This window comes from Lacerta agilis, chromosome 6 (assembly GCF_009819535.1).
Source record: "Lacerta agilis isolate rLacAgi1 chromosome 6, rLacAgi1.pri, whole genome shotgun sequence".
In the NCBI taxonomy this organism is placed as follows: domain Eukaryota; kingdom Metazoa; phylum Chordata; class Lepidosauria; order Squamata; family Lacertidae; genus Lacerta; species Lacerta agilis.
In genome coordinates, this window is record NC_046317.1 from 93,885,967 (window position 1) to 93,909,131 (window position 23,165).

A 23,165-nucleotide genomic window follows, 5' to 3' on the forward strand; every position below is an offset into this window, starting at 1 on the left:
CTAATTAAATGCTTAGAAAGTTTAGGTAATTTTTATATGTTTTAGTATTTCATATTTTGTATGCTTCAAAGAAAGGTTGTACATTTTTTATTTTACTGTTTTCTCTTTTGTAAACCACTTGGAGGTTTGTTTTTTCAGAATCAAGCAGCGAATAAATTTTGTGAAATGAATGAATATTGTTTACTGATGGTTCAGCAGCTGGTTTTGCTTTTAGAAATGGATTGTTTATTTATTTATTGCATTTATATTCCGCTTCCCCCCCACAAGTGCCCGAGTGGCATATCACGTGGTTCTCTTCCTCCCCACTTAAATCCCCACAACCGGCCTGCGAAGTAGGCTAAGCTGAGAGGCAGTGGCTGGGCCCCATGGCCACCCCCAGTGAACATCATGGCTGAGTAGATATTTGAACCCTGGTCTCTCTCCCAGGCCCTAGTCCAGTGCTCTAACCACTACACCACACCGGCTCTGTTCACAGCTCTGAGCTCCCATGGGAGGAAGGAGTATAAAGATGGAATCTGTCAATCCAAAGTCATCCTGGGCTCCATCCTGGGGCAAGGAAGCTGGGAATGCAGAGCAGCCACCATCACAATATATAATGGATGCTGCAAAGGCCCATCAAATGCAATCAAGAACCCCTCAATATTGACTATGCCTACGGCTTGCCGATCAGGTCGGCGGTTCGAATCCCCGCAATGACGGGGTAAGCTCCCGTTGCTCGGTCCCTGCTCCTGCCAACCTAGCAGTTTGAAAGCACGTCAAAGTGCAAGTAGATAAATAGGTACCGATCCAGCAGGAAGGTAAACGCCGTTTCCATGCGCTGCTCTGGTTCGCCAGAAGTGGCTTAGTCATGCTAGCCACATGACCCGGAAGCTGTACACGAGATGAGCGCCGCAACCCCAGAGTCGTCCGTGACTGGACCTAACGGTCAGGGGTCCCTTTACCTTTACCTTTTAAACCACAGAAAACTTCCTGGGAAATAATGGATGAAGACATGGTTTGCTATGGGCCAAAGCAATCCACCCCACTTCAAGGAGGTGGGCCTCATCCTGCGCTCCCACAGCAGAGAATCAGTCGGGAAACGTAAGAAAAAAACCAAAACAAAGTATCTTTAATATCTCAAAAGCAGCACAGAGGCTTATTTCCTCCAGCAAGTCCTTTCTGTGGTTCCAGAGTTGCAGCACTAGGTCACGGGGTCCTGAAAGGGGTGGTCTTGCAGCTGAGTGTGGGACCCTCAGAAATTCTCCAGCAGCTCAACAATCCGCTTCTGCTCACTCTCCCGGAATTCTGGGTTCTTCCCATCCCCGATGTTCTCCGCATACTCTGCAGGAAGACAAGAGGCGGCTCTCAGCAGAGGAACAAGCGGCTGCAGCTCCAAATCTGGTGCAACCCCCCCCCCCAAAAAAAACTGAAACCCAGGTAAGATGGGGACAGAAAGGGGGCTTTGCCTTCTGAGCTTCAATTAGGAGGCAATGCCTGACACCCTTCCTTGAAATCAGCAGATATACTTGGTGCCATGTTTGGGGGCTAGTCATGGGGGTGGGGATACTGATTATGGGAAGAGGGCAACTGAGGGAAAGCAGAGGGACACAGCCGGGCCCAGAGCCAGGAGCTGAGCAGGGCATGCGAAAGCAGCCCGTCCTGTGACCATGTAAGAACTCAACCAGATTCTGCTGGATCAGGCCAGTGGCCCATCTAGTCCAGCATCCTGTTCTCACAGTGGTCACCCAGATACCTGTGGAAAACCTGCAATTCTCCCAGTAATTCCAGAGGTGCCTGAGAGGGAAAAGGAGCAGCTTTCTCTGTTCCTGTGCAGGGTGCCACCCAGTCTCCAAAACAGAGCCATAACAGCTTGCAGGGCAAAGGGCTCCCGTTAATACAGGAGAAGCGGGCCCTGCTACAGGGCAGGGGGGATCCATGAGCCCCCCAATGCATGGGGACGCTGCTCCCCCCCTCATCTCAAGCAGCACACACAAACAGCGCTGCTCTGCTGCCGCCTCTGCCAGGGCTCCTGGGAGGAGAGCCTTGAATATGCATGAAGCTCCAGCCTGGCAGCAGCTGCTGCAATGGGGGCTGGTGCCCTCGTGGCTTGACTTGCTCCAACAGGCAGGGCAGGCTCTGCTCCTCACTTCCAGAGATTGCGGGAAGGAGGGGAACTGGAGCAAGCAGCAGCTGCCCCCTTTGGGCTTATGTGAAAGGGAGGAGAGGCCTGCCTGCCCATTGCAACATTTGCATGGGGGGGGGGGCAGAGCAATGGCCTCAAAGCTGAGCTTAGATCCCTCGACCATTTGCACCTCTCTCTCTCTCATTCTCTCCCCTCCACCCAGTAACTGGGGCACTGGAAGCACAAGAGGGGCAAGGACTGCAAGCCCGCTATTAAGTGGTGTATCGATTCTACAAACCAGCCCCACATTCTAGGCTTACTCATCCCTGCTTCACCAAACAGCGCCTTCTCTTCTCTGGTCATGTTCCACCACAGCCTCCCCCAGCTCGACGCCCCGCAGATGTTTTGAACTGCCACCCCAGTCAGCCCCAGCCAGCAGGGCTGGAGTCCAAAAGGTCAGCAAGACACCAGGCCAGGAAAGGCCGTTCTTGGCTGGGAGTCCTGGGAGACCTGCTCCCTGCCTTGCAGGCCTTTTCCATCTGGCATGAGAAGTGGGGCCCGGACTGACTCCAGCTGCAGAAGCTGAAGCCGACAAACAGACTCTTGGGATGGGGTCTTGTTTGGGATTGCTACTGCTGCTGCTATCAGTATTAATTTGTTGTACCTTTACTTTAGATTTTATTATGCTATATGTGGAAATCATTCAGTTTGTTTGTGTACTTTTTGATGTTTTATTTATTGTTTCTGCTTTTGGTTATGCTTGTAATTGTGTATTATTTTTTTCCATGCTGATGCAGGTTGTGGGGCAGGGGTTTGGTCAGAAGAAGTCCGGGCTAAAATCTGCTCCTTTACAATTCTTTCTCCCTCTCAGTCTGCCTTATCCTACCACACAGGGCTGTTGCATGGAAAAGTAAGAATTTCATAAGCATTTTGCCCACAGCAGGTACAAGAGATGTCATTTTTGCACAAGCTGATTCTGGCATTTCTCTTACTCTGCTTGCACCTCAGACAGGAGGCTCAGAAGAAATGCTACACCCACCATTTCCTAAGGTGTGAGTCTCATCCCCCTTCCCGTTTGGCCTCCACACAGTGCTGCTCTGTGCCAAACAAAAACATCGGCGACCGAGAGCACACCTGGCAAGACGTGTGTCAAACTGCAGGCCCATCACTCAACTCCTGGAGAGCCGATTCTGGCCTTACACGCCCCACGAACCGTATCCACGAGTCCTGAGCACAACGAGGCACCTCCCAGCAGCCACATTAGGGAGAGAAATGGCTTCTCCGCATCACTTGCAAAGGCACCTCAAGGTCACTGCTCTCCCCTGCATCTTCAGCGCTGGGCTGTCGAGATGCCATTAGCCACCTAAGGAGGCTAAACTGGAAGAAGCAGACAAGCGAGCCAACACTCTTCTCCACTGACCGCCAGGAGGCCACTGTTTTTTTTTTGGGGGGGGGGCAAATTCAGCAGCAGCAAGTCAAGCATTCTTCTGGAGAAGGTGGGAAGGCCTGTGGGCTTCTGATGCATAGGGAAGTTAGGGTGGGGGGTGGAAATGGGAGGGCTACTCATTACTCCGCCCAGTGGGATGTGCCCCTCCCATGTTCCCCTTCCTCCTAGGAAGTGAGCGGACGCCCACACCGAGGCACCCAAAAGGAAATCTGCTCCCACACTTTGATCCAAGGGCAGGATCCACACAGAGCCAAACTGATTAATCTGCACTGTTCAAATGACTATGTGTCGCAGGGAGTGAATGAGACACAGAAGAGGCAGGAAGTATCTGCAGGCAAGGAGCAATTTAATGCATTCAAACTCAAGCAAATAAGCAGAGGTCACTTGTTGAAAAATATACGAGAACATGAGAAAAGCCTCCTGGATCAGGCCCTGGGCCAACCAAGTGCCTCTTCTGGGAAGCCCAAGACCCATCCTCTCCCCTCCTGCTGTCTCCAGCAACTGGCACTTAGAAGCATGGCTGTCTCCGACTGTGGAGGCAGAGCAGAGCCATCCTGACTAGGAGTCCTTCATAACCTCCTTCTCCTCCATGAATCTGTTGTGTCACCAACAGGGGACCCCCCCCCCCCCCAGGCTCCCTCTGCTTGAAAGAACTGTTCACCTTTAAGTGCAGACCCAGGTCATGCAGCCTGAGCTTCCACAGCCACCACCTGCCACGAACCACCACTGGAAGGACTGTCAGCAACAACAGCAGATCTGTCCTACGCCTAAGATGATGTTTTAGTCTCTTGCTGGCTATGCTGTTTTCAATGTGCATGTTATATCTCACTTCCTTTAGCAATGTTTTCTTTTAAAATGTCTACTTTTTTTGTTAACTCTGCTGCATTAAACGTGCATTTTGTAGTTGACCTGTTTTGCAATGTTTCATTTTGAAAATTTTAAGATAGCATTTTAGTTTCCTGCTCCGAATGTATACTTTATTCAGTAATGTTTCGTTGTAGATTGTTTTAATGTGCTGTAGACTGCTTTGATATAAAGTGGTGGAGAAATGCTAGTGCTAATAATGATGTTGTCTAGCTTGGTGGCCACCACTCCCATCAATATAGCTTTAACAAACCCCAAGAAACATGACCCCATACATGGCACTCAGAGAGAGCGAGAAGGAGCTAAACCCATCACCAGCAGTTGTGTCAACTGCTACTGGATCTCCCGCACCCCAGAGTCCCCTGCCTCAGTGGGGCGCCCCGAATGGCCCACCTCTCCTCGATGCTGTCGGTTCCCACAACAAGGCAGCTGCACCCCCCCAACTCCAAAATTTCTCCCCAAAGCCCCGCCTGGTCAGCCATCAGAGAAGAGCCTTAATGAGGCTGTTGCACCTCCCTGCTTGCCTCCATCCCCACTTAAAATAAATGGAGAGCCCAATTTCTCTCTCCCTTTGCATCCGAAGCAATTTTTGGCCCTCCCCGGGGACCCATCAGCTGTCAGGCTGCCAGAGAAACAGGGAAAATATGTAGGCCATAAAAATCAAACTAAGAAACAGGCTTCCAATTAGCATGCAAAAAAGGAGGAGAGAGAAGGGGACAAGAGCCCTGCATGCAAAGCGGGAAAAGGCAAGGAGGCAGAAGTTGCTGAATTAGCTGAGCCTCCACTGGCGGGGAACGGGGGGGGTGGGAGTGGGAACGGGAGCGGCTTCTGCTGCTGCTTGGGTGCTCCTGCTACTCCCCACCACCATCTGGCTCCAAGCCCCAGAGAAACCCCCTCCCTCAAGAAGAACCTGTCTTCTTCCTGCAGCAAGAATGGCTTACGACTCCAGCTGTGCGAGGCTCAAGGTGAGCAGAATCCCACACCGGTGGAGAAAGGCAGGAATCCAGCTCTGCCCGCCCTACACAGGGGGAGGGGGTGGCTACCTGGAGCCTGACGGAGGACTCGAGGAAGCCCCACTTGCCCCTTCTAGGGCGGGTCAAACCGCCTGGGTGCTGTTGTAGCCACACGTGTGCCAGTTCAGGTCAGAAGGTGAACTGTGAATTTCTCGGGGGGACTCAGGACCCAGCAGTGGGGGGTCTAGGTCTGGGTGGCTAGAGGTGGTGGAAGAGGGGGGTCAGCAGCAATTTTATTTATTTTGTTTTTAGTTATTTATTGCACTAATAGTCCGACCCTCTAACCACTACACCACAATGGTTCTCTTCCCAAGCCTTGCCTAGCAGGCCGGCCATCAAACCACCCCACAACTAAATTTGCAAAGGGGTCTCCTAAATGCCACCCCCCCCTCTTCAGTGCAGAAGCCCACAGGCCAGGAGCCACAGAGGCCAGCCCAGACCTTGCTGCTGGAGACGGCTTTGCCCCAAACACTGACTTTCGACAATCTCACAGGCAGCACAATGGGGCTGGAAGGCAGGGTTTGCCCAAAGGGGTTGTGGCGGCCGGATGAATAGGCAGAGAGGCGGTCTCTTGCCCAGCTCCATGTGCCTGAGGCTGCAAGGCTGGCTCCCTGCTTTCTGCTAGCCAAACGGGAGCCTGAGTGGGACCTTAGAGGAAGCCGTTCCCCCACTCCAGGGCTCAAGACTCACCTTTGATGATGTGCCGAACTATTTTGATGGAGCTTCCCCTCATGTTCAGGATCTGGTGGACTCGCTGACGAATCTGGCCAGGGAATGAAAAACAGGGGAGGAGGAGGGGGGAGAGAAAGAGAGAGAGACAGAGAGAGAGAGAGAAAGCTACAGTAATTGTAAAGGAAACAGAGAACAAAAAACCCACAGGAGAGTTGGGGTTTTTTTTTCCAGGGAGGCAGCTTGGTTGAACTGTGCCAGGATCTTGACACAGCACACTCACACGGCCCCAAAATGGCCAGAAAGGAAAATGCAGGAATGAGCAGCCCTGCATGTGCTGGCCTTGGGATCAGGGGGCCTTCCAATTCCATGATTCTGCATGTGGCAGGAAGTAGCCCATGTGGGCAAAGGAAAACCTTGCTGAATCCCTCCCTCCCCCCACCCTAGTGTGTTAGCCCAAGGAGGGGAGGGGAAACAGGGCCACCCACCTTCTAGAAAGGCTGCCACCTCCATCCCTAGCCAAGGTCCAACATCTGGGAAAACTCAAAAAAGGGGTTGCAACATAAAATGTGTGCGCCAAGCACCCTCTGATGCAGATGTGCTGAGTTCTGGGTCCTCCCTGGCAGGGAGGCACAGAAGCGAAGACACAGTCCAGTGGGGGCCCACAGACGATGAACACTGGGGGTGGGGTAGGGGGTAATGTGGCAGCCATGCTGCCCTCACCTGGGGAATGCTGGCATTGCTGATCTCCGCCATGATGTAGCAGATGAGCTGGAGGACGAAGAGGCCGGCGTCCAGGCGGCGGAGGTAGAACTCATCCTCCATGTCGTCGTCAATGATCTCTCCCCGGCGCACCATGTCCTGGAATCACAGAGTTGGAAAGGTTCCCGAGGGTCCCCTAGTCCAGCCCCCCGCAATTCAGAAGTCTCAACCAAAGCATCGCGAACAGATACGCCATCCAACCTCCGCTTGCATGGCAAGACCCGGAAGAGAAGCACCAGGAGGAGCTCTGATTGCAAAGTTCGCAGAAATCCCAGGCAAAACATGTCCTTGCAGGCCCCTCACACCCCGGCACAAGCCTGCCAGCCCACCCTCCGCTTCTTGCTGGCCCTGCGCCAGCAGTAATGCATGCAGCACACGACCTTTTGCTATCCTCACACTGGAATTTTGTTTTGCCAACCCGTGAGCTCCCTGCTGCTTCTGTGATTTATTATGTGGCGGCCCAGCAGGTGCGTGGCAGTCCGCCGGAGCAATGTCTCCTCATTAGAGCAGGCGCCCGCTGTACCTGCAAGACTTGGCAAGGAGGGACCCCCCTCGTTTGTGTGTGTGTGTGTGGCGGGCAAAAATAGGAGAAAGGCAAGGCTGCACGGCAGCAGCAAGCTCCTCTGGCTCCTCCAGGCAGCTGCCCAGCCCCAGACCTTCCTTCCCCAGAGCCCACATGAAGCAACAGAGGTCCCAGAATGAGGAAGGTCTGCGAGTCAACTGCTGAACAAAGCAGCAGCCCACAGGAGAAGTCCAGGGACAGCAGTGATGCTAAGAACATAAGGCCCCAAGAACAGCTTGCTGGGTCCGGCCAATAGCCCATCCAGGCCAGCATCCTGCTCTCACTATGGCCTTTGGGAAACCATGCAAAACTACCAAACAAAACCTTCTGCCTTCCTGCGCTTCCCAGCAACGGGAATTCAGAAGCATCGCTGCCTCTGACCTTGGAGACAGATGGCTAGTAGCCATTGAGAGCCCTCCTCTATGTGAAGCTGTCTAAACCTCTCTTAAAGCCATCCATCCCGTGGGAGCGAGTTCCAGAATTTAACTAAGGGTATTATCATGAGAGAATGGTTTCTATTTAGTTATTTATTTATTAACTTTCAGCCGAAGATCACAGGGTGGTTCGCAACAGAAATATACAAAATGAGAACACAAAACACATAATATAAACAAAAACAAACCAATACCCCCCCCCCCAAGCCAAACACACGGAAAAGGACACAGAATGTGAATCAGTCAAAGGCCTGGTGACAGAGAAACGTTTTTGCCTGGCACCTAAAGATATGTAATGAAGGCGCGAGGTGAGCCTCCCTGGGGAGAGCATCCCACAAACGGGGAGCCACCACAGAAAAGGCCCTGTTCTCATGTTGCTGCCCCCTGGAGCTCTCGTAGTCCTATACTGTCCTCCGACTTCCACCCAACGGGCTTCTTTTGCCCACCTCACCAGAACTGAAATCCAAGCAGCACAGCGTAGGACTTGCCTAGCTTTATCTTGTGGTCTGCCGGGGCCTTGATAACACCCCCTTTGCCAAGGCAGTTGACAAAAACAGGTGTGCTCCCCTTCCTCTGAGAGTCTGAGACTCTAAAAGGGACCACCCTGTTCAGCTCCATTCCTGGCTTTTCACTTCTTCCGCTTCCCTACTCCAGCTTTTGCAGGACCACACCTTGCTTCTGCCTCCCTCCGGCAACCCCTGGACCTCCCTTTGTTACCCCCAGGGCCAGATCTCTCCACCACTCCCCCCCCCTCCCGGAGCAATCTTTCTGGCTGCAGATTGCAGTCTGGGTTTGGGATGCTCAAAACCTGCAGCCTTTTGGTGAGCCACCGCACCCTTTTCTGGTTTGATAGTTTTAAGGAGAGGTTGGGTCGCCATCTGTTAGGGACTCTTTAGCTGTGGCTCCTGCATGGCAGGGGGCTGGACTAGATGATCCCTGGTGCCCCTTGCACCTCTACGGTTCTATGATTCTATGACCCAGACCCTTTGCTACAACCAGGACCTGCCCTCTTGTGACCAGGCACTGACCTGGCTTATAGCGGCTGCCTCTCGGGGAATGCGCTGGAGCCTCAGAGACCCTTAAAATCCTGGCCGAGTATTAGCAGGAATGTCACTGGCAATCTACAAGCCATGGCAGGAGGCTCTCCCCCCTCGCCTCTCCAGCTCCTAATTTCTGCCCTTCTGCCTTGACAGCTCTTGATTTTTATTTTTTAGAAATGCGAATGGCAAGTGTTTTCGAAGTCATCAGCTGTGGAAGCTCAAGCTGACATCTGAGGCGCCCAGCACCCGACACCTGCAATCCAGGATAACGAAGTGATTTGGAGGCCGGATCCGCTGATTGCGCAGGCGGAAACCGGGACGGCTCTTCTCTCGTGCAAGGAGGGAGCCTCTCCCTGCGGGGCTGGCAGCAAGACAAAAAACACCGCGAGCTCCGGGAAATTTAGCCAAAGCTGCTTGCAGGTGTGCAGGGAGCCGGTGCCTGGGGGGCTGAGACACCACCATGCCATTTTTTAAAGCCCTGTTCACAACCACCATTCCTCCCCCTTCAAACTGTTGTTAATATTTTCCCCGTGCAAACACCAAACAGCCACTCTGCCTCTCTGCCTCTCTCTCTCTCCCCCCCCCCACCCCAAACCCTCTCCAGCCGTCAAGATGCTAACCTCCAAATGAGTGCTCAGGTGCCATTCCTTATCTGCCGCGAGATGTCCCATGCTGATGGGAGACGACAGCAATAAGATGGGCTCCTGTGAAACTGAAGCAAGCTCCTCTCACAGTAATGAGGCTGGACTGACAGTCGGGGAATGGCAAATGACGATTCCCAGAGCCCAGATTCAAACAGGGAGGCTTCCTGATCCCAGCTGAGATTCTGCCCCTGCTCCTCTCCTCTCAGCCCCCCAGGGCCTGCCACAACGGGTGGCAGGATTCTGGGTGCTGGAAAATCAAGCATCCATGGCCTTTCCCTTGGGTACTCCGTGGGTGTGCAAGGGGACAGGAAGTGGCTGGCTGCTTTATTGGGGCTTAGGAAGGAGCTTCCTCCTTGTCCTCTGCCAGGAGGTCCAGGAAGGCAACTTGGCTGCTTCTCCCACTGCTTAAGAACGTAAGAGGAGCTTGCTGGATCAGGCCTGTGGCCCATCTAGGTCCAGCATCTTGCTCTCCCAGTGGTCAACCCACAAGCAGGATATGAGCACAAGAGCCCTCCCTTCTCCTGCAGTTTCCAGCAACTGATATTCATAAGCACTGCTGCCTCCAGCTGTCAATGGTCCTCTTCTCCTCCACAAATTTGTCTCGTCCCCTTTTGAAGCTCAAGTTGGTGCCTGTCGCTGCCTCCTGGGGGAGCAACTTCTGCAGGATGCGGCTTGGTGGCAGATGCCCTGTGGCACACCTTTTCGCGGCCAGGGGGCACAGCAGTGCAGACCGCTCAGGCTGCTCCGTGCAAGGTAAGCACGAGTGTCAGGCTGGATTATCTCTTCCCACTTCCCACTTAAAATCAGCTGTCAGGATGACAGACAGGTTGGGACAGCCTGTCAGGCTAGCTGGGCGTGAGGAACAACTGCGGTGAAGCTGAGCAAAGGCTGATGAAGGAGGCTGGCAGAAGCAAGATCTTCCTGCTTCCACCAGTTGGGGTTGCTGGCAGAGGGGAAGAGGCCAAATCTATGCCAGGTGGGGAGGGAGAACTGATCCTTGAAGGCCAGTAAACACACACACACACACACACCGGCCCCATAAGGGGGAGCTCAAACCAAGGGAGGAGAAAACACTGGACTGAAGGCCCGATTTCTCTCTCCAGCTTTCTGCATTCCAGCAGGCAGAGTTGGCACTGAAGGGGCATTTATGCAACAGCTGCAGCCTCAAGAAGAAAGGCTCAAAACTTCCTTTAGAGGCTGAAGTGTAAGGGAGAGCAGCAAGTTTGGCACCAGATGTGAGACCCGACACTTGCAGGGCAAAATTCTAAGCGATGCAAAACGCACACAAACTGGCTGGCTGGAAGCTGAATGTAGAAGCCCTGCAGGAGGAGTCGGTGTTGGCTAATGGAGGGACAACGTTGCTTGTTGCTAGTCACGTTTAGAGAAGACCGTAAGGAGAGCCTGCAGGATCAGGCCCATGGCCAATCTAGCAAAGCGTTCCCTGTGAGCTGAGTCGTCCCATATAAAACAGGTGCAGGCCTTGCAAGTTCTTTCACTTTGTTTGGGATGAGACATCATGGAGCTTTTAGGATCAGCAGCTGTGCTCTCAGCCGGCAACGGATGTAACGGGCTTCAGCTCTGAGCCCAGGTGAGGAAGGTCTGCACAGCTGAGGAAGTTCAGCTGGGCTGTGGAGCCTCCTTGCCCTCCAGCAAAACGTTGCTGTTCCTCATGCTCTGCATTAACCCCTTTCATTATCACCCACTCGCAACGCACTTCTGTGCAATTCAAGCCATTTGCTGCCCAACTCAAATGCCAGGTTAATTCAAAAACCCCATTTAGGCTATCAAAGCCCACGGAAGCCGATTCTCCCTTTCAAGGATGGAATGACTTAACAGTGGCACAATTAGCATCTAATTTGTAAGTCGTTATGGCGCAAAGTATCCGGCGAGAGCGCTTTTATTGAATAAACCTGCTGAGCATAATTTCCTTGCAGAACTAAGAAAAAATGCATTAAGTTATCACCTGCCTTTGCCTCCCTTTCTGCAGAGATCACTGCTGAGGCTCTATAATTGCACCTCGTTTCTGAGGGAGTTAAAGAGCTGTGGTGGCTTGCCACCTTCTTCTCAAATAAAACATGAAATGGACTGCGGAAGAGGGGAGACTTGTTCACTGCAACCTGACACATTGAGATTTTCTGAGCGGCAGCACTCCTTGGGATTCCCGCGATGTCCTACCTGGAGGGATATCTGCTCACTCTCTGTGACTCTCTGCTGCGTTTCAGGGCTCCAGTGCACAGGGACGGCTGCCCTCTCCACGGGACAATGTGAAATCTGGCTTCCCTAAGTACTCTACCAACCAAATATAAAGTCACTCTTGGATACACTGTGCTGCTTTTTTGCGATTATTTTTTAATGGATTTGATAGACTTCGATAAAGTATTTCTAAAAAACTATAAAAACCAAACCCGTGGTAGGTATTATTATTATTATTATTATTATTATTATTATTATTATTATTATTATTATTATTACTACTACTACTACTACAGTGGACCGTCTGAATATGAATTTCATTCATTCCAGGGGTCTGTGCGCAGCCCGAAAAATTTGTACCCAGAGGCGCTGCTTCTGCACATGCGCAAGTGGCAAAACCTGGAAAAATACTTCCGGGTTTGGCATGTTCGCAACCCCAAGTTTACGTTACTCGAGAGTGTAATGTATCTGAAGAAGTGTGCATGCACATGAAAGCTCATACCAAGAACAAACTTAGTTGGTCTCTAAGGTGCTACTGGAAGGAATTTTTTTTTTTTTTTAATTCTGTTTTGACTATGGCAGACCAACACGGCTACTTACCTGTAACTGTAACCCGAGAGTTTACTGTATTATTAATTGAATTTATAAACCACCCTATAACTGCAGGGTTGTTGTTTTTTTGCAAATTATTCTCCATTACTTAATTGAATGGAGAACAACACATGCGTGGCCCCTCCCTTAAGCTGGGCAGCAGGACTTCGCGTCCGGAGGACTCTTTTGGTGAGCTTGCAGGCAGTGTGGCAGGAAGCAAGCGAGCCCTTGAGCAAACAGCAGCTGCCTCTTTAAGAACTGAAAAATTATTAATATTACTATTTATTACTAATAATATTAATTAAATGTGTTAGTCACTTCACCTTGCCCAAAGCAACTCAATGCCCTAAAAGCACAAAAAGGTAAAAGGAAACATTTAAAAGGTACATTTGAAACATCCCACTCACTTCTAAAAAGGCCACTGATAGTTACAGGCTGAAGGCCTGGTTACAGAGCAAAGTTGAACCCAGTGCCTAAAGATAATGTAATGGTGGCCCCCAGCAAGCCTCCCTGGGAAGGCGTTCCACAAAGGGAAAGCCAAAGCAGAAAAGGCCCTGTTCTCGTCTTGGCGTCCTCTTGCTTCCTGCCACACTGCCTGCAAGCTCACCAGAGGGGGCACGCAAAGAAGGGCCTTGGATAATGGCCGCAGGGTCTGGGCTGGTTCATATGGGGAGCTTTTAGCATTTCAGGGAACTTGCAGGCACCATCCCATAATGAATTGGCAGGAAGGGGTGGGGTAGGTTGGGGATGATGATACCTACATGCTTTTCTCCTTCAATCTTCTTGTCGGCTGCTTGCATTGCATCCAGGTACTTGAAATATAACTCCATCAGTCTGTCAACCTGCCGGGGGTGGTGGGGGGAGGAGGGAAAAGAAGGTTTGAGCTCGTCACACAGCCATCCCACCCTACCAAGACGAAGGGCCCATGGAGAGCGAGGTGGCTCTAAGGCCAGGGTGCCACATCCGTACTGAACAGGACACCGGAAAGCCAACAGCCTGGAAGGTCCTGCTGATTCCCTGCTCACAGAATGCATGGCATCCAACAGCCCCAGATGCTCTGAAATTGCACCAATTCTGCTTACCTGTCCCCTCACCACCCAATTCACTTCCTGCCCCCTTGATCATTGCTCCTCTAAGCTGGCCTGACCTAGGGGCTCCCTTTACACTGTTCTCCATCTTGCCAAAGCAGCTGCATTCGCATCTCCTGAGAGGCAAGATTTCCAAGGCCAAAACAGGAGAAATCTGCTGCCAGGAAACCCACAAGGAGGGCACGGGAGCAACCTCCTTGCCTCTGCCCCTCGTTGCCGGCTATCTCGGCCAGCAGCCGTTGCCAGACCTGCTCTCCCACATATATTTCAGGGTGAGTGGGTGGGTGCGGAGACGGCCGATTTTATTCAAGGAAGTTCCAACGGCAGACGTTTGGAGCTCTCAGGATGCATTAGCGACTGCTCTTTGCAGAACAAAACCAACAGCAGCCCCTGGGGACCCACTTTGCAAGTCCCACCAGAAGCGCAGGCCTGCACAGGCCCTCCCCTCCAGCGGGACATCCCTGATTCCCTCTCCGCTCCTCTAATTGATTTCCAAAGAAGATACAGGTCCTCAGAGCCAACATTAATTTTCAGGAGCACTGAGAGCACTAACCATCTACTGGTGCTGGTGGCTGAAACTGCAGGTTTCCCCGCAGAAGCTGGGGGTTAAGGAGTCCGGCCCACCCTATCCATGCAGCCAGGGCAGGCTGCGCTCAAGGGGGTTGGTGGTCTCAAGAAGGGTCCTTGCAGGAAGCCTATGCCCCTACTCCTGCTGGGCTAATTTCATGCCACAGGACACCCACGCAGCACACACCTGGCTGGGAGGGGGAGCCACGAAGCCGGCGGAGGGGTTGGCAGGATGTGGGGCACGGTTAAGGGCAGCAGTGTTGCACCACGGGGCACAAGCCCCACTGAAATAGGAAGTGGGCCACAGCACGGGAACTCCTTTGGAGGAATGTCACGGAATCACAGAATTAAAGAGCTGGAAGGGTCCCTCAGGGGTCATCTAGTCCAACCCCCCTGCAATGCAGGAATCACAACTCAAGCATCCATGACAGGTGGAACATTGTGCCAAATGTTCACCAGCAGAACTTGTGGGGGCAGGGAAAAAGAGAACTGTTTAATCTTAAGGTGGCATGCAAGGTGGTCCCCACACTTAATCCCAGCCTGAGAGGCAGTGATTGGCCGTTCACCTGGTGAGCTTCTTATGGCTGAGTGGGGGGATTTGAATTCAGATCTCCCAGGTCCTGGTAGTCCAACACTCTAACCACTACACCACACTGGCTCTCACCACCCTGGGTACCATCACTGAGCCAGTGCCCCATTTCTCTCAACCCCACCAGACTCCGAACCCCGCTCCTGTTCCCAGCTCCCCAACACTGACCCCCATCTCTCTCACCTTCTCGCTGTCGTTCTCCGTGAACTTGTTGAGCAGCCGAGTTCTCTGCTGTCCCCTCAGATTCCTCAGGAGGGAGGCCAAGATGGAGCAGATGTGCTCTGGGGGAAGAAAGAGATGCACACATTCAGGTCGGGTAGCTAAAGCTGCTCCACAATCCCTTTGCCAAGGGGCAGAGGAGTTGGTTGCTTCCTGCGCAGCTGAGTGTGATGGAATCATAGAGTTGAAAGGGCCCCCCTGGAGTCATCTAGTCCAACACCCTGCAATGCAGTACAAAGAGAAGCAACTTCTCCTGAACAAGTTCCCATTGAAGGGATGACAATTGGGACATGGCAGGAACAATCGGCTCCTGACCGCGGAGCCTGATTTAGCTGCAGCGGGAGCGGATTCTGCAACTAGGCTTGAGTCTATTCACAGAAAGGCCATTGTGCCAAACACAGAGTTAGGCACAAAGGCTGCCCAAAATAATGAGCTTCCTCTTGCCTGCTTTGCAGCCTCTCAGATTTTGCTGACGGGTCAAGTTCAAGGCAGCACAAGTCTTGGAAAAAGAGGGAGCGCAGAAGCCCCAAAAGGAAACTTCTTCCACTCCAAATCTCCATCCTGCACCTTCACAGGCCTGATCCTGAAGGGACCACGGAGAAGGCATCCTTCAGCGAAATGTGAATTTAGAAACCTAAGAGCAGCCCTGCTGGATCAGGCCGACATCCTGCTCTCACAGTGGCCAACCGGATGCTCCTTGTGGGGGAAACCAGCAAGCAGGCTTTGAGCACCCGAGTCCTCTGCCCTCCTGCAACTGGTATTCAGAAGCACTGCTGCCTCTGACCCTGAAAGCAGAGCACAGTCCCCAATAGCCCCCAATAGCCGCCTCTCCTCCTCCATGAATTTGCCTAATCTAGAGGCACCAGGTTGGGTTTAGCAGGCAATGAACAGAGTCAACATAACAAGCAACACCAGGGTGCAAAATTGTTCTAGGTTTTGCATGGCAAGGGCCCAGTCGGACTGGTTTGCTAGACCCTAAAAAGGGAACATTCCCAACTGAATGCAGGGATGGGGCTTCCAGAGGGGCGCTCACTGCTCTGAACACCTTGGGTCTGTCTTCACTGTAAAAGAGAAGTAGATTTGTCCAGTTTTGCACCAGGTGCGGCTGCTCCCTCCTGCGCTCAGAGCCAGCCTCGCCTTGCAGGCATTTCAGAGCAAATGCAATTCCAACCTCTCCACGCCACCTTTGCTTTAATCCCGGCGATTAAGATTGATGAGGCAAGGGGGGCCATAAAATTTGCCTCTATTGGCTTGCCGGAGGAGAGGGGTGTCAGAATCTGTTATTTTTCAGAGAGGGAAATGCAATGTACGGAGAAGAGGGATCATCTCCTCATTGCTGTCAAGACAGATTAACATGCGTTTCCACAGCACTGCCTTAGCCCGGGGGGCCTGAGAGAAGCCGCGATCAATTGCTCATGGAATAGGAGCAACAGACAGGCACCTCTTTGCAAGGGGCTTTCAATAAACCGGTGTCTCGGCCTTTTGCGAGAAGGGCTCTGCAACAGGCATGTGGCATCCCTCTCATCCCTGGGGATCCCACACTCTGCACCTGGGCAGCACAGGGCGACAAGCAAAAGGAGAGCCTGCTGGGCAAACAGGTTTTGTTAGCCGCTAATAAATGTTCCTCCTTCAGCAACAGATTTCAACTTGAGGGGGTGTCAATTTTTCATGCACCAAGGAGATTGGTGGAGAGAAGAGAGGAGAGAGGAGCTGACAGCAGGAACAGGAGAGGCGATAAACCTGTTATCTGGTGGGCAGCCCTGCTCAGTGGCTCCATTACTCTGACGGAGCAAGATGGAGGTGAGCTGGAGAGACACCAACGCACAACCTGTTTGAGCAAAGCAGGCAGTGGCAAGCAACCACATTGTAACACATGCGCGCGCACACACAGTCTCTCTATCAAACCAGAACCTTCTGCTCTAAAGGAGTGCAGGGGGAGAAATTCAGAACCTCAGGCAAGGCTATTTGCGAAGAATACCAGCCCTGGGAGTTTTTGAATTTGTCTGGAGAGATGCAAGGGTGCATTGCCAACGTGACTTTGGTTCATGCCAAAAAAAACCTGAAGATAATCCCCTTTCCCCTTGAAAGGCAACAGCAAAAGGGAATTTTGCACAGACACCAACAGCCCAGGAAAAAGCAGCTCGGGTGAAATTCTGAGGCCGTACCAAATGCCGGGAGTTGACATGGCTCAAGAATTGGCCCACCTTCCCTAAGCAAGTTTCCCTCCTAGCCAAACCTGAGATCCTGCTGTTTTCGCAGCATCTGTGGGGAGGGAGCCACAGCTCTCTCTCCTTGCTCCATGCCTGGCCAATCTGCTTCGCATTTGGTTTGCTTTGTGTTAGCAGCGCCAGCCGCAGGGGAAAGGGACACAACCAGAGGGGTGCACACTCACATCAAATGCACCAAGCACCGGGCTCAGCTCTCAGCCGGATCCGAGAGGGGCTGAAGGTGCCAGCACACACTTTGAGCTCAGTACAAAGCGAGGCGCCTGCAGCAGATCGCATTTGATCCCCCCCCCCCGCTCCGCTGCGGGGCCAGTTTCAGCATTCCACAGGCTGCTGACAGGCCTTGGGGCGACACTCCAGGCATCGCAATTGAGAACCTGCAGTTTTGCAAAGGAAGCTCCCAGACAGCGGCAGCGACACAAACAATAAAGTTAACTTTCCCGGCCTCAAAAGTCCCAGGGCGGGGCAGAGGAGACAAGAGTTCTGAGCCAGCTAAGTGGGCTGCCATAGGCCTCCACTTAACAGAAGGGCAGTCAGTAATGCCCTGATCTCTGTCTTCAGCCCAGGTCTGCCCTTTCGGCAGGGTCCACCTAGGAACACAGGGAGCTGCCTTATACTGTGCCAGATCACTGGGCTCCACCTAGCTCTGTGCAGCTTCTACTCTGACTGGCAGCATATCTCCAGGGTTTCCAGGCAGGGAGTGTTTTGCAGCCCTACCTGGAGATGCTGCCTGGGATTGAACCCGGGGCCTTCTGCACTCCAAACACGTGCTCTGCCCCTTCCCCCAATTAAAAAACGAAACCAAACCCCAAGCAGATCCACAGCCCCATGAGCAAAATGTGCAGCAAAACGCCAGCACTATCTCCCCAACGACCACTGTTCTCCGCAGATAAGAGGGATGTTCTGCAACTGCGGATCAGGCGCCAGGAAGCTGGCTGCCCTGCCTCGCCATTTGAACCAGGGTGCTGGATGTCTTGCCCTGCTCTGCCCCGTGGAGATTGTGCCCCGGCCACTTCCCAGCCATCCACCCCTAGGTAAGCGGACGTGGGGGGGGGGGGCTGACTTTGGGATGCAGGGAGTGTCGAAAACATCCTAATGAGATTGATCTTGACTTTGGCGGCTGAGCTGCGGAATGCAGATGAGTTTATTCGTGGCCGGCATGCTGGCAGCTGCAGGAGGTCCCGTCAAACGTGCCTCAACCCGGCAGCGTTGTTCTGCCTTTGTTGTTGTTGTTTTCCCTGCTCCCCCCCCCTTTGCACTGCGTTATAATGGACATCTGCCCAGCAGGGGAGGCAAAAGCCAGCAGGCCGAGTGGAAGCCTGTGCACACTCGGGCAGAATACTGATGCCGGTTCGGAAGAAAACACACAGCCCCCTTAGAAAAACCAACACGGCAACACACAAAGCGTTGCGGATCCTCACAAAGGGAGGGTGTTGTGGACTTCTTAGAGCAGATCCAAGATAAAACGCAGCAAGATAGAGGGTGGAGGGAGCTGGGAGGACAGTTTCCTCGCTAACAAGCTCAGGAAGGGGAGTGGAGTGAAGCCACAGGAGCCGCCTGAAGACCCTCTCCAGATCCTGGCTTGATTTCTGATGAGGAGCAGAAAGGGAGGAGAGGAGCTGGGCTCCGTGCCCTCCATGCCGATCGGCTTTGTCCGCTTGCCAGGATGGAACAAGGTACAAGGTGTTTGCAAGAAGCTCTGGAGAGCTGCTCCTCACCACCTGTCGTCATCCCCCCCCCCCCCCCGCCAAAAAAAAAAGATGGACAGGCTGCCTCTTTCGGACAAAGTGCTTCCCGGATCCACAGCTGAGCTGCTAGAACGGAAGGAGCTTTGCATTCGCCAGAGACTGTCGTCCCAAGCCCCCCACCCCCCACCCCCATTTCCACAACAGGCAGAGGCTCCTTCTGTGCCACAGGCATGAGTCTGTCTTGAAAAGAATGGTCAGATCACTGGCTTTACCATGTAGACACAGAGATGAGAGCAGCTGTTGACAAGGACATGGAAGGCTCCCTTAAAGGAAAAGCTCACCGCAGCCAGCACTTCACCCCAGGTGCTGGAAATCAAAGCCAGGCCAGCAGCATAGGCAGTGCCTGTCTGATATTTGAAGGGAGGGCATTCCAAAGGGAGGAGGTGCCGCAGCATCGAAGACCTGGTCCCTATTTCGTGGGGAATGAACCTCCTGAAAAGAACCACCTGCAGAGCACAGTGATCTACTGGGTACACAAGGGGTGTGAGACGGTCTTTCAGGTATCCTGGTCCCAAGATGTATAGGGCTTTGTACACCAACGTTGCTACCTTGCACTTGGCCCAGTTGCTAACTGGAAGCCAGGGCAATTCTTTCCACAGCAGGGTGGGTGGCATGTTGGGGATATCCTACCCCGGTGGGCACTCAAACCACTGCATTTCGCGCCGTTTCAAACAATCCACTACTTTAAAAATGCGTTTGCACAATATCAACACTCTCAACAGGTGCCTTTGTTGAGGTACTGAAGGAATCACAGAATTGTGATGTTGGAAGGGACCCCAACGGTCATCCAGTCCAACCCCCTGCAATGCAGGGGCAAAGGAATTATGGGATGGCTTACAATGCAAAACAGACAAAGTCTCCACTCATCGCCTACAGGTGAGGATGATCTCTGGGGTAAGCAAAATCATGGGGGTCCTGAATTTGAGGCTGCCAAGTGTCCTGCCCTCCAGAGTGGCTGCTCCTTGGGCTTGGCCACAGAACCCTGGCATGCTGACTCTATTGCAAGATCACAGTTCTATAAAAGTGCTGCAAGGCGCACGTGGTTGCAGCAATATATTGATAATGAGGCCGTAGTTTTCAATAAAAGTATCATTACAACTGCAAAGTGCACATTTCAGCAAGGTTCACAAAGAACCACACAGCAGAAAAATAATTATTATAGCGAAGAATGCTTCAAGCAGCTGACAACAGACAGGCTTCCAGATAAGGTCCTGTCTGGAATATCTTCCTCGGATGATAACGCCTTAAAAGCATTTCAAGACCCTGATTGCAGTTTTCACAACTGGGGGGACTTCAGGAGTGCTTCTCTCTCTGAAGAAGTTGCCAGATTCCAAGAGGATAATGACACTGCAAGACTCAAAAATCATAGGCAGGCGTGTGTGTCTACGCAGACAGAGACTTTTGTGACTGTAAGGAAACACAGCATCCTGGCAACAGCCTAGAATGTGGAGCTGTGCTGGACTGAGAGGGAGCTGGTGCGATGGCAGCCTTGAGACATGTTGCACATTGCCTCTGTGTGCAAAAAACAAAACAAAACAAAGCCCCTCTCTTGGTTCTCAGAGCATTGTCAACAGCCGTAGATGTGCTAAAGGGATCTTGTTAAGGTATTATGAAGCTGAAGAGACTGAAAATATTTGCACTGTCAATTAACCATGGTGCAGTGTGGGAGGGGAAAGATCTTCTATGCAAGACTCGCTGAAACAAACGGGGGCTGCAGCAGAGCTCAGCTTTGCTTTCTGCCCCCAGGCTGGCACAGAAGCTCCAGCTGAGGCAAAAGCAAGACTGTTTGCAAAGGACCACATGAAACTCAACTGCGGATTTAGAATCTGGCTCCCTAATAAGATCCACCCCTATCTGAAAACCTGCCAGGGAGTGTTTGGGGATTCAGCTGATGCACTTTATTTGAAATAGATCCTTCCATATTTCCCCAAAGGCTCGGGGCAGGCAACACCCCAGAGCATGTAATAAATGCAGCGTCTGCCCCAAACAGGCTCATCTCCAGCCCCAAATAAGCAATATTTTGCATCTGCTTAGGGAACCATTTCAGGCTGTGCAGGAAAGGAATGTGAAAACTAGGGAGCAGCCGCCAGGAATGCCTTGCTGTGTGACTTTGCAAATTTTGTGTATGGAAGGGCACCCCCTAGGGAACCCCCTCAATTGTCCGAATACATCTCAGTGGGATGGCAGATGCAGAGAGGGGGTCTGACCCGCTGATGGACTAGTAGTGAGCTCTTCAGCCTAGCTTGGAAATGTGCATTTGAGAAAGCCTGTCAGCAACTCCAACATGGTGCCAACTCCCGGAGCACGAGCCGTTCACCCGTGGATCTGACTCCCGCACTTGCAAAGACTGGAGACTCACCCTATATCCGTGGGGTGAAAGAAGCGGATATCGAGGCATTCCACCACAGCTCGCTTGCTGAGAAATGTATTTGTTACATTTATATCCTGCCTTTCCATGCTTTCTCACTTCCTGGAATAAATAGAGCCTTCTGGATCAGACCAGTGGCCCACCCAGCCCAGCATCCTGTTCTCACAGTAGCCGCCCAGACGCCCATTAAGGGAAACCCATACGCAGGATCCAAGCACAAGAGTAACTCTCCCCCTCCTATGGTTTTCAGCAACTGGGATTCAGAAGCTCTGCTGTGGAGACAGAGCAGAGCCATCCTGGCTAGGAGCCATCAATAGTCCTCTCTTCCATGAATTGGTTTAATCCACTTTTAAAGCAATCTAGGTTGACGGACACCACCGCCTCCTGTGGGAGCGAGTTCCACAGTTTAACTTCGGCATGCATGAAAAACTAGCACCAGAATGTTTATGCCCAGCTGCTGGCTTGCTGTGGGGGCTGCTCAGACCCAGAACAATTCCATAACCTGCAATCTTGTGCTGGCTGCTTGGAGGGGCATCCAAGCCTCTTCCGAGGCGGTGATTTTATTATTCTGATCACACAGCTGCCTCCACTTCCCTCCTCCTGCCAGGGCTCAGTAACAGCAATGAGGTCACAGTTTGCCTCCTACTTGAGCGTTTCCAAGTCTTCCCTTTTATATTACCCTGAGTCTGAGTATGCAGGCAATTAACAAATTCATTTTCTTCAAGCTACTTGACACTTTGATTCATTACTTTCGTGATGCTGCGAGTGAGATGCATGTTTTGGTGGTGAGGCGATTTACACATTTGACGCTGGATGTCAGCTTAGCTTGTCACAAGGAAAGTTAAACAGGCAGCTGATTGAAGCTCAGAAGCACTGCAGCTCTGTGGCCCAAGGACATCTGGCATGGCCAGGCTCTGAAGCTAGCTGAGAAAGGAGGATTCAGGAGCAGGACTGGTTTATGCCAACAATTATCCTGGGACAAATCCCTCCACACGCAGAGAAACAATGAATTGTAGAGTTGGGAGAGACCACAAGGGCCATCTAGTCCACCCCCTGGCAATGCAGGCATTACAACCAACGAATCCCTGACATCTAGCCACCCAACCTGTTTAAAAACCTCCAAGGAAGGAGAGTTCACCATCTTCTACGGTGGTCCATTCCACTTTCAAATAGCTCCTACTGTCAGAAAGAACATCCTATTGTTTAATTGGAATCTGCTTTCTTGTCCTCTGGAGCAGCAGAAAACAAGTCTGTTTGCTTTTCCAGGGGACAGCCCTTCAGATATTTGAAGATGGCTATCACCTCTCAGTCTTCTTTTCTCCAGGTTGTTGTTGTTCAGTCGTGTCCGACTCTTCGTGACCCCATGGACCAGAGCACGCCTATCTTCCACTGCCTCCTGCAGTTTGGCCAAACTCATGCTAGTCGCTTCGAGCACACCATCTCATCCTCTGTCGTCCCCTTCTCCCAACATCAGGGTCCTTTCTAGGGAGTCTTCTCTTCTCATGAGGTAGTTAAACATACCCAGGTTAAACATACCCAATTCCCTCAACTGTTTATCATAAGGCTTGGTTTCCAGTCCCTTGATCATCTTGGTTGCCCTCCTATGCACATGGTTCCAGCTTGTCAACATCCTTCTAAAATTGTAGCGCCCAGAACCGGAGTCATATCAACTTCAAATGTGTTACCATGTCCCCCAAGCATATCCATGCATGAAGTGAGACGAAAAGCAATCGTCTCACGCAAAAGCATGGCCACTGGAAAGCTCAAAAAGGATTCCCCCCCCCCACTAGCTCCTCTTTCATCTGTTCTGCAGATACCACACAAAGAGCTATATGAATGGCCCAGGTGGGTGCCTGAAATATCTTTTTGCATGCACTGGAGTGCTTGTCAACTCTTCATTTTACCCGTGATTGCAAATTCTGAGTGAAGCAGCCTTCAAACCCCACCACCTGTGAGAATGAAAGTGCTGTTTCATAGAATCACAGAATTGTAGAGTTGGAAGGGACGCCGAGATTTATCTAGTGAAGTCCAATCCCCTGCA

At 52.0% G+C, this 23,165-nt stretch overlaps 1 protein-coding gene across 2 annotated transcripts in view; it reads right to left on the reverse strand.

Annotated features, from left to right (window-relative positions):
- Positions 1–1,091: 1,091 nt before the first annotated feature.
- The window catches only part of CTNNBL1 (catenin beta like 1), an 82,947-nt gene continuing 60,873 nt past the window's right edge, over positions 1,092–23,165 (reverse strand). The window contains exons 12-16 of one of the 2 annotated variants that reach the window (XM_033153897.1): positions 14,748–14,845; positions 13,082–13,162; positions 6,818–6,955; positions 6,116–6,188; positions 1,092–1,320 (exon numbers count right to left, since the gene is read on the reverse strand). In XM_033153897.1, coding sequence (XP_033009788.1) covers positions 1,232–1,320; positions 6,116–6,188; positions 6,818–6,955; positions 13,082–13,162; positions 14,748–14,845 — 479 coding nt within the window. In that variant the 3' untranslated portion in view covers positions 1,092–1,231. The remainder of the gene's footprint in view (positions 1,321–6,115; positions 6,189–6,817; positions 6,956–13,081; positions 13,163–14,747; positions 14,846–23,165) is intronic. The other variant, XM_033153898.1, reaches the window with a different exon arrangement.